General features: G+C 36.1%; 1 protein-coding gene and 1 non-coding gene across 2 annotated transcripts; one reads left to right on the top strand and one right to left on the bottom strand.

Annotated features, from left to right (window-relative positions):
- Window positions 1-5824: 5824 nt before the first annotated feature.
- On the top strand, window positions 5825-8776 carry LOC140854496 (UPF0496 protein 4-like). Its single transcript, XM_073250440.1, has 2 exons — window positions 5825-6255; window positions 8075-8776. Exons 1-2 carry the CDS (start codon window positions 6033-6035, stop codon window positions 8572-8574), a joined length of 723 nt encoding a protein of 240 aa, XP_073106541.1. The 5' UTR covers window positions 5825-6032; the 3' UTR covers window positions 8575-8776.
- Window positions 8777-11069: 2293 nt separating this feature from the next.
- LOC140854498 (small nucleolar RNA R71) lies at window positions 11070-11175 on the bottom strand. Its single transcript, XR_012137715.1, has one exon. It is a non-coding gene; the product is annotated as a small nucleolar RNA R71 (small nucleolar RNA).
- Between the last annotated feature and the right edge of the window lie 433 nt (window positions 11176-11608).

The following is an 11608-nucleotide window of genomic DNA, read 5'->3' as shown; positions in this document are numbered from 1 at the left end:
CATATGTATCGGACAAGGACTAAAGGATCACATCAATCTGAAAATCCTTATCTAATATGATACCGAGCTTCTCAAGCTCCTTAAGATCCTTGATCATTGTCAAGCAATGATCTTAGACTGACTGGCCATCATGCATTTTAGCCTTAAAAAGTCTTTGACAGACTTGATACTTGGCCGCACGACTCTGTTCACCAAACAACTCTTGTAAGTGAGCCAACATTTGGCGGATAGTCAAAATGTTCTCATGTTGGCACTGCAAGTCATCAGACATTGCACCCAACATATTGTACCTTGCTTTATTATCATCATCCGTCCACTTTTTCAGAGACGCTCTCTGTTCAGCAGTTGGACGTGCTGGCATGGCAGGTGGATCCTGATCCAAGATATGAGTCAATTTTTTAGAACCTAGAATAATTCTGCATTTTCTCAACCAGTCCTTGAAATTAGATCCAGTCAATCTGTGGGTGTCTAGTATTTTGGTTAGGGGGTTTGAGGCAGACATATTTCATGTAGAGAGTCAAAAGTTTCTAGTTATATTTTGTAATCAGACTTAACCAATTTGTTTAGGAATTTCATTTTTAAATAAATTAGGCTCCTACTATTTTCTCATATCCCAACACTCTCTTGGTAGAGATGTGAAAATCTTTGTGATCAGTGATTTCTAGTAGATGGTGCGGTCTCACCAACTGGCTTATCACCTCACCAAATAGTTATTGGTGATGGGTCACCCGATGAGTGGACAACTCTTGTCCAATAATTCTCTAATCATGGTGCACCCAAAACTTGGTCTCTAATTCATGAAGTTCACCGTATCCAAAATATTGCTCCAATCTTTAGTTAAGTCAACCCACCATTTGCACGAACTAGATTTTTGATTGGGTCCCTCATCGTATCCGAAATATTGAGCCCAACCCATCCTCTAATTCGTAGAATCCAATGCCTAATGGATATGGTTGCATCTTCCCGATGCAACTGAGCCACTGTAACCAGCCGAGAACAATCAACCCCGGGAAGAACCCACACATCCATAATGGTGGAAGGCCTAGACTTAATATTTTTTCAGGGAGATTTGATTTAGGTCTCATTAAACTTGACTTGATATAGTTATAACAATTATGACTAATCTAGTGGCATGGGTCAGCTCAAATTGTTAGCCACCTCAAATCAGAACTGGGTCGACACATATGGCCAGATAAGTGGGACCGATGGAAGGGATATGCCATTAACTCGATAAGAACGCATTCGAGTCGAGTAGCTTCCAATTAAAAATCAGTCGGTCGTATCTACCCAACTTATCTTAGACATCAAATTATCGAACCAAAACCAATTGGGATAGCCTACAATTCAGACTCTAACCTCTAAGCCAAATTAGGTCTTAACTTGATCGAATCACATCTAAATATGATTCGACCTTGACCCAGACTTAATTCTATTAGACTGGTCAATTATTAGCTTTCATGATCCCGCCTAACCAACTCTTGATTCGATTTGATCAACCGCTAGACCTAATTGAGCTACCCAAGCCCGAACCCAATTTTATGAAAATATCTTAGATATGAAATTCTCAATTTTAGATCAAATTGAATTCATAAACTTAATTTATTAATTAAGTTTGGGTTCATAAATAAAATATGTAAAATAAATCTTAAAATTTCAAGATCTAGGATTTTGTAGAAAAGTAAGTTTTGATTTCTAATTAAGGATAAACGCGCGGCACCCCTACACGTTATAAGAACACCCCATTGAATGGGAAGAGAGGGACTTCAAATCTTACTTTATTCTTATGACCGGACGACCATGAGGAACACCTTAATCAAAAATATAAATTTAACTACAAAACTAGTTAGATCTAAATTTACATATCTCATATACAATTTAAGATCTAACTAATGCATGCTTTGTATACATCTCATATATCAAAAATTGATCTAATTAACATGCTTTCAGATCTGATACATCACATGTAATATCTAAAAAATAAGATTTAAATTGAACTATTCAAAATTAAATTTATTCTAGACAAGTTACTGGAACAATTCTATAACTAGTCTAGGCATGCAATAGATCAATTTTATGAAAAAATTAAAATTTTATTTTTTATTTTTTGATTTGATTATAACATTTATAACATCAAAAAAATAAAGAATAAATTAGATTTAATTCATATTTTAATCTCATTAAAACATAAAACTTAAGACTGTTCATGGATTCAACTAATCCTAGTCTAGTCATGCATCTCATGCATGTTAGATCTTCTTAGATTTAATTTTAAATATTTTAATTTTAGATCTTATCATATCTGATGTGATATCTGAAATTTTTTAAATATTAGATAAATAAATATAAAAATTAGATCTAAATTAGATCTGAAATAGAGCCAAAAACCTGGCTCTGATACCAATTGAAGGAAAAACCACCTTTTTTCTTTGTAGGATCTTCTAGATTTCATCAAATCTAGGATAGAATAATTTAAAAATTTTTATCCTACGCTATTTCAGATCTATTATATATTAGATCTAATTTTATTATATGATATTTAAAAACTAAAATTAAATCTAAAAGTATGAGAAGTATAGACATACCTTAAGGGTAATCTGATTACCCTGTAGATGATCTCTGCACAGCCCGAGGTTCTGATGTAGCCACACAAGCACCTGGCCTCTACCGACATCCACTCAGGTAGGACCTAGAATATCTTCTTATCGCAAATCTATGCTCCAAAAATCAGATCTCTATCTGATTTGGAAGTGCTTTAGAACTCCTTCTGAAGTTGGAGAAGCAGCCTGTCGAAGATGTCCTATAGCCTTCTGTTCTAGGTGTCACCATGCCTTTTCCTTGCACCAGATGAATGTCCAACTCTTTGGATGTGAAGAGGGGAGATAGAAGAGTAGGGGAGGATGTGGAGAAGAAGGGAGGGGGTGGCAGCTTTGATGGTTTTTCATAAAAACTTAAAACCCTAGGCGCAGGCAGGGTTTATATAGACCCTGTTGCACTGCGCAGTGCCACATCATTCGACCAATCAAAAAATTTTAATTAATTTTGAAAAAATTCTGATTGGTAGAGTGATGTCATCTGATCACATCAGATAAGAACTTCCACCCTCTCTCCTATATTGGTACCAACTTTGGATAAGCACAAGCACGGGTTGGCGCCAAAGAGTCCATGTTAATCAGGACTCTTCATCCTTATCCATTTGGGGCGCCCACTTTAATCCAATTGTGCTCACGCCATAATCTGATTATGGCATCCAATTCAATATGGTTTTGGCATGTAGACATGATAAACACTTAATTTAAGTATTTTAAATTAAAAAATTATATTTAATTTATCTTATTTATTAAGAATTTGATGTTTCTTTCTATGTTTTACAGGAAAGGTGATCGCCGATACAAAGAATCCAATTCATAGATCAAAAAGACTCAAGTTTGAAAAAAATTAGACTTAAAATAAAATTAAAATAAAAGAAAGATGCATCCGGTATTATAGAAAATGAAGATACTATGCAAGGAATCCAAAAAGGATATAGATGTCATTATGAAGGAACTTTTATTTCTTTTTGGAAGTGAAAAAAATGTTTCACGTGAATTAAAAGAAAGGCTCTGGGCATGAATGCGTGAGCGCGCGGTCGGGTGCGTGAACGTACAGACGTGGACGCGGCGTGGATGCGGCATCAAGCGGGTGTGGGCGCGCGGTAGACGGGTTCGCAAGGAATTTTTGATGGCAGTCGAACAGATGCTTATTAAAGAAAAAAAATTAATATTTAAAAATATTTTGAAAGGAAAGATTTGTATTTTCTTTAGTCCCACATCGGAAAATCATGTAAAACTCCTCCCTCCTAATACCTATAAAAAGACTTTTGTACTCTCATTAGAGGGGGAGCCCAGAAATTCTTCTAGAGCCTTGCATAGAGGAATAGAAAGAGACTACTTCATGAGCAGCTAGGCTAGCAGTCTCGGGAGTGGAGAAAAAATTTTGTAACGACACAGAGATGGTTTATTATTCTAAACTTTCCTGTATTTCTTTATATACAATAAAGATTATGCTTTTTATTTAAATTGTCATGAGTTCTTTATTTGCTCTCCTTTATATGTTTTTATTTATACTTTCTTGTTAGATTAATATTAGGAATAACTTTTACTTTCTGGAGACACGCCGTGATCTACGGATACGGGGCATGCCGAGGAAAGAAGAGTTATTTACCTAATACTTTTTGGAGACGCGCCATGATCTATGGGTACGGAGCGTGCCGAGGAAAGACAGATATTTTTTCTAAGATTAATCGCATCCATTTAATTAAAAAAAAGAGATACAACTCTGCTAGTGCAAAGTAATTCAAAACTCTCGAGCTCTTTATTTTCTAATTACCTCAATTTTAAGATAATTTATTTTTTAAATCAAAAACAACGTTTCTTTCTTTCATCTTGCAATCTCAACTTAGCCCAAGGTCCCTGAGGATACGATCTCGACTCATCCTATCTACGTAGTGAATAGAGTTATTTTTGGTGCTATCAATGACTACGCATCAAATTTTGATGCCGTTGTCAGGGATCTTGGCACGGTTGAATTAAAAAATTGAAATTTAAAAAAAAAAAAATACTTTTCAATTTTTATTTCTCATTTTAAAATTTTTTTTCAGTGCTTTCTAGCTAGATAATCTTATTTGCATAATTACATAATTACCTTGCATAACTAATTTACTACTTAGGAATTTTTCTGCTTAGAATAATTTGCTACTTTTTATAGCCTAGTGATTTATTGCTTTTTAGACTTAACACTACAAGAAAATTGATTTTTTGCGACGAAATATTTTTCGTCGCAAAAAAGTAGGCTTTTGCAACGAAATTTAAATTTCGTCCCCAAAAATAAGGTATTTGCGACGAATAAAATTTTGTTGCAAAAAGTTATATCTTTTGCAACGAATTTTTTTTTTTTGTTGCTAGAAGTTCATTTTTAGCGACGAAATTTTTTTTCGTTGCAAAAATCAATTTTTTTGGCGACGAAATATTTTTTTTCATAGTTAAAAATTTATTTTTTGCGACAAAAAAAAATTTTGTCGCCAAAAAATTATATTTTTTACGATGAAATTGATTTTTCGTTGCTAAAAAAAACGAGTTTTGCGATCAATTTTATTTGTATTTAGCGATGAAACTATTACGTCGCTAAATTTTATTTTATTAAAAAATTTTTGAATTTTTTGCGACGAAACTTTAAATTTCGTTGCTAGAAATAATTTTTAGCGATGAAAGTTTTTTCATCGCAAAAAATTTTTTTTTTTGGCGACGGAAAAATTTTTCGTTGCTAAATTTTTTTTTGCGACGAAAATATTTACGTCGTCAAAAATTAAATTTTTAGCGACGAAATATTTGTTTCGTTGCGAGAAACTTGATTTTTCGATCATTTGCGACGAAATTAAATTTTCGTTGCCAAAAATTAATCATTTACGACGAAACTATTTTGGTTGCAAAAAATAAAATTTTTCGCGACAGAATTTTTTGTTTTAGCAACGAATTTATTTCGTCGCTAAATACCTTTGTATTCTGCCCTAAATTAAAAAAAACCCGCTTGATCTGCTCCCTCCCGGCCCGATCTCCGCCGCGGTCATCCTATTCTTCTCCCTCCCCGATCTCCGGCGACAGTCGTCGTTCCCCGGTCGCCGGTCGTCCTTCCCGGTAAGTCCTCTCCCTCCCCGCCACCATCCTTTCTCTCTCTCCCTCCCCACCGCCGTCGAGCCCTCCCTCCCCGCCACCATCCTTTCTCTCTCTCCCTCCCCGCCACCGTCGCCGCTCGAGCCCGCCCCCCGTCGCTGATCGAGCCCACCTCCCAGCTTGCCGGCCATCTCCCTCCCGCCTCGCCACCCTCTCCTCCGCACACCGAATCCTCCCTCTTCTCTGCCTCCTTCCCTCCGGTTCCCTCCAATCCGTCGAAACCCTAACCCTCCAATCCATAAAACGAAGGTGGCGGCCACCTCTCCTCCCTCCCTTTCCTCCTCCTTCCATACTTTTCTCCTACTCTTCTCGCCGGCCGCCGCCGAAATGACTACCTCCTCCTCCTATTCTTTTTTGTGGCGGTCGGTGCTCAGGGAAAAAAAAAAAAGGGCTGAAGAGAGGATAAAAAACCCGACAGAAGCTGCCTCCTTTGGTTTTCGTTTGCTGTTGCGACTTCCCCCTCGCTTCATTCTCCCGTTCGGGTACCGATTCGGTTACGAAAGTCGTTGCTTCCTCTCTCTCCTCTCGTCTTCGTTTTCTAATTCTGGAGGTGTGTATAGATTTATGCTTCGTTTTTTCTTTCTACGCGTTGTTAGAATAATTCAAAGTCGATGGGTCGAAGATGAGTACCCTTTCCTTTGGTTTAATTGATTCAAGATTTCTGTGAAAATAAGGGGGTTCATCTTCTTAAAAGGGCCAATTTGATGGTGTCCTTGGTCATCTGGTATTCGTTGCCCGCTTCCTTTACTCGTTTTGGCTCTGGAATTGGGCGTTCTTTGAGGACTTCTTTTTCCTCTATTCTTATTTATACTGTCTAGAACCTTAATGGAACCGATATAGAAGGGTAATAGCAGGTGATTCTTTGGTGCTTTTTTGCTATTTAATTTGTTGATCTGTAGCTTTCAGTCCGTGCTATGTTTTTAATCTTAGTGCTATGTTATCTTGTGTTCTAATTGGGGGATCTTGTTCTATTTCCTTGTTTGTTACCGAGGGTTGATTAGATTGGAGATACAAGCTTTAGTTTTTGCTGATTGATGATCATAGCGTGGGGTTGTCATGCCATATTTGAGTCTAAACCTAATTTGAAAACCTAATTTTGTTTTTAAACCATGATATAATATAATCTAAACCGATTGTACAAAGATAACCGCGGAGATTGGCAAGAGATAAACGAACGGACAGGGAAGTCTTAAAGTATTATCTGTCCAGTGAATGTCTATTACCAAGTCCCAACAGGATACACCAAATTTTGTTTAAGTTTGCTGTGAGTTTTTGAATGTTATGGATTGGCCCATGAATTCTCAATCACTTTATTGATTCCAAGGTTCGAAAGATATCAGTCTGGATTTAGGTTTCAGTCCAGCCAAATGAGTATTGATTCTGGTATATTAGTTGTTCAAGATAATACAAAACACAAGGGGGATAACTGGAATTTCCTTTCTATGCCACTATTTTCTTACTAGGTTTGATGTAAGTTGGAACAAAAGAAACTAATGCACCTTATTTGTCGGCCAACCACCATCTGTTGCTGATACTTTGCATGAAGCGAACCAGAATTCATGAGCACGTGAAAGATTCGACATAAATAATATCTTGGATGATATGACTATGGCACATGCTCACCATTTATGATGGCAGTGCTTGATAATTTTCGTGTATCCACACACTTACATCGATAAAAGGGAAAAGCATTACAAAGAAAATAAATGGGACTTTTCTTTTCAATGAACACCTTGTCTTCATCATCCCTCACATAAGTTATCTCAAGTGTGATCCCTGCAACAATTTATAAGCTATGGTCTTCAGCTAATCTATGAAGTGCTGGTTTCCATTTAAAACTAACATAAACAAGGAATTGCTTATAGGACCTGGTAGCCACTCATAATATGTCCATGTGCTCTAGCCCTTGTCAACCCATGAAAGCTATCACAGTGCTATGACTACTTAAATCCTGAAAATAATGTGTATTTTAACAACAGAGAGATTTCGTTTTAGATCTGTTGGTTACATTGATTGTACAGTTACAGTTGTGCTATGTCATATGTTTTTTATATCACAACATGTATATATGCAAACTTTTCTATCTGTTGATGTATACATTGAGGTGTGCAAGCATGTATAGAATTCTGTCATGATAAAATGACTGACGAGTTATGTATATGTTAATATTATATTGCATTTTTGTCTTGACTTATGGCCTGCAATTTATAGTTCAATCTATTGATGATAAGGGCTTCTGTTCTTGTTGAGTCAAGCACAAACTCTTTATCTGACGAAGGTCAAGAACTCTGCCAAAGGGAAGGTATTGATGAGGGCCTTGTATGGAGTGATGGTTATGACTATATTTATTTGTGGTGTCTTTGCTGCAGCATTATCAGGTTGCTCCGCACTATTGATGGATTTGCATGTTTCTGACAAGTTCTTGTGGGCTGAGGCCTTCAGTGACTTGCAAGGTGTTGTGAATGAGGAAATTAGGAGTCAATTTTCAAGCAGAAAGGTTACCATATTGAAAGAGCTGGATGCAGTTGAAAAATATGCAGAGAGATTACATGCTTTGACAAGTTGTGTTAACGGCAAAGATGAGACTTTACTGCAAAGCAGTTGGCGGAAAGAAGAAACATTACTACAGAGCAATGGTTTCAAACACGAGGAAATAGGTACACTGGCAAAAATTATAGACCAGGAAAAAAGGGAAAGATTGCAGGAGTCCGTTTCAAATCTAGCTGAAGGAACACAGAGGCTTACTGATGGGCTTGATCTTCTGTCAAAGCAAGTGAGGGACTTCTTCCAAATTGTTCTGACAGGACGTGATGCTTTGCTTTCTAACCTTAGGGTATCTAATGCAACACAAGAAAGTAGTGTAGACTAGATCAGAGTCATGAGGTGGTCAGATTGCTCTATGAAATGTTAGTGTTCTTTTGTTGGTGTGTGCTGTAGATTCTCCTGAAAATCTCACATGATGTTGTTCATGAATGAGAAAATATAAGGTTTGCTTTGTTATTGTGTATATTGTATATGTGATATTTGTAATCTGAACAATGCTATAAATATGGCAAGGTTTTTTACATCCATTTCCGTCGTTGTTATCTGCCAGTCATTTTCCCTGTATCATTGCTTTTGCAATTTGTTTTGAAGTGATTTTGAAAATATCAGTATTGTGGTGTAATGTGCCATCTATGTTTTACTCGGATATCTCACAAAACATCCTGGTGTCTGTTGCAACAAATGTTGGTCTAGTTGAGAATGTGTGGGTAGTTTATGTCATCAATTGTGCAACGTGATGATGTCGATCATCTTCAGACTATTCATTGCGACGAAATTTTTTATTTCGTTGCTATTTTTGCGACGAAAGTCTTAGTTTCGTCGCTAAAAATTATAATTTTTTGCGACGAAATTATTATTTCGTCGCCATTATAGGGACGAAATTTTTTTTTCGTCGCAATTTTTGCGACGAAATTATTTCGTTGCTATTTTTGCGACGAAAAAAAATTCCGTCGTTAAAAATTTAAACTTTTTGCGACGAAATTTTTATTTCGTTGCAATTATCGCGACGAAATTATTATTTGTCGCCGTTATAGTGACGAAATTTTTTATTTCGTCGTCCTTTTAGCGACGAAATTTTTATTTCGTTGCTATTATAGCGACGAATTTTCTTTTTCGTCGCAATTATAGCGACGAACATTTTTTTCGTCGTAATTTTTGCGATGAAATTTTTGCGATAAAATTTTTTGCGACGAAATCTGTCGCTAAGTTTTGCGACGAAATTCATTTTCGTCGCAAAAAATAAGAAAAAATTTTTTTAAATCAAAATATTTAGCGACAAAATTTTTTTTCGTTGCAATTTTAGCGACGAAAATTTAAGCTCTTGCGACAAAATATTTTCGTCGCTAATATAGTACATAACTTCGTCGTCTGGGTTTACTATTTTTTGCGACGAAATAAAATATTTTCGTCGCTAAGGTCTTTTGCTACGAGGCTTTCTCTACAAATTTTTAGCGACGATATATTTCGTCGCAAATAGTTTTAGCGACGAAAATAAGATTTTTAGCGACGAAAAAATTTCGTCGCAAAAAATCAAATTTCTTGTAGTGTAATCACTTAAATTTATTTTCTTGCAAAACTAAAAAAAAAAAATTTAAAAAAAATATATAAAAAGATAAAACTATAAATTAAAAAAAAAAAGCCACTGACATTTCATAACACTTAACTAAAATAGCGTAACCTCAAATATAAAAATTTCTAACTTGATTGGACACCTTGTTTATTTGCATTGCATCTCCATAATTAATCTTAAGGGCAATAACCCATTAACCAGATAAGGTGGGGATTTGATCACCCTTCCTTGGCCTACAAATCACTCCCTTGCATTTGCATAACCTAGACCTTAATTTAAAATCAACTAGACGTCAGCCCTAGGAATTTCGAGCTTAATAGGATAAGAAAGCTCTAGAGTTGAACCAAGTGCGGATTGGTTAATTGCTCGGTGTCTAAGGCAAGTGGTTAAAGAAAGTGGTTTTCAATTGGTTCCGTTGACTGACCTAGCCAACTTAGTTGGTGTCTAAAGAAAGCAACGAGCAGGGAACCTCCCATATCTTATGCTTACCTGGCCGAGTCAGTTAGTCAGTCTTGAGCTTGGAGTGCTCAAAGGCGATCTTGAAAGTTAGGAGCTGTCTAGATCTAAGTTAACCTTAGGATAGAGAGTCTATGATTGTTTAAGTTGATTGCAATTAACATTTAAACATTAACTAATTTCTCCCTTTTCATAGATTTAAAATTCTTAGGTTCTTCTCTTTAGATTTTCTTCATTCTTTTCTCACTTTATTATAAAAATATATATTATAAAAAAAAAAAAAATTTTTGTGTTTGCTCTACAGTATAATTGTAAGGTGTATGCTTGGCCATAGATTGTTACGACCAGAAATCCAACCTTTTGATCCAGAAATAGAAAGAACCTTTAGAGCCAACATATGTAAAAATATGGACCGAAATCAGGAGAATGATCCACCCAAGCAATTGAAGGAGTACTTTACTCCTTCCACATATACCTACTCTCCTTGTATTCAAGTGCCCCCTGTGGAGGCCACTCAATATGAAATTAAGTCCAGTATAATCCAAATGTTACCTTCATTTTATGGACTTAGTAATGAGGACCCTTATAAACATCTTGAAGAATTTCTTGAGATATGCTCAACTGTCAAAATTCACAACTTCTCCGATGATGCTCTTAGGTTAAAATTATTTCCTTTTTCACTTAAGGACAAAGCCAAATACTGGCTACATACTTTGGATTCCATGACTATATCAACTTGGGACCAGCTGCAAGGAGAGTTTCTCAAGAAATATTTTTCCATAGGAAAAACTAATCAAATAAGGAAAGCCATAACTAGTTTTTCTCAATTAGATGGAGAAATATTTCATGAAACATGGGAGAGATTAAAGGACCTTATTAGAAAATGTCTCCACCATGCTGTACCCAAGTGGCAGTTAATCCAATATTTTTATGATGGGCTCTCTGAAAGACATCGACAAATGATCGATGCATCATGCGGTGGGATATTCATGCTGAAAAGTGAGGATGAGGCATGGCAACTGTTTGAAATTTTAAGTGAAAATTTATTACATCATATGTCTGCCTCTATTAGAGATAAACCCATGTTAAACCCAAAAAGAGGTGGAATATATAAAGTAGAAAATACCATAAATATCCATCAAAAGGTAGATGAACTGTCCCAAAAATTAGATCGTCTTCTAAATACTGGACAATCCCCGATTCCACCTAACCCAATCCAAGAAGTTTGTGCATTGTGTGCAAGTCCGAACCATTTTGTTAGTGAATGCCCAGCCGCACCTCAATTTTCTGAGTTTGTGCACGAGCAGGTTCAGCAAGCTCAAGTCCAACAAGC

Source organism: Elaeis guineensis, unplaced genomic scaffold (genome assembly GCF_000442705.2).
Source record: "Elaeis guineensis isolate ETL-2024a unplaced genomic scaffold, EG11 Super_Scaffold_32645, whole genome shotgun sequence".
NCBI classification, from domain to species: Eukaryota; Viridiplantae; Streptophyta; class Magnoliopsida; order Arecales; family Arecaceae; genus Elaeis; species Elaeis guineensis.
This window is presented reverse-complemented; position numbering and strand designations above follow the sequence as displayed.

What these genes read in the sequence shown, in the direction of transcription:
- LOC140854496 (XM_073250440.1), top strand. Translation starts at nt 6,033, where the DNA reads ATGACTACCTCCTCCTCCTATTCTTTTTTGTGGCGGTCGGTGCTCAGG. An exon ending in TTCGTTTTCTAATTCTGGAG is followed by an intron (nt 6,256 to 8,074) that starts GTGTGTATAGAT and finishes TCTTTGCTGCAG; the next exon opens with CATTATCAGGTTGCTCCGCA.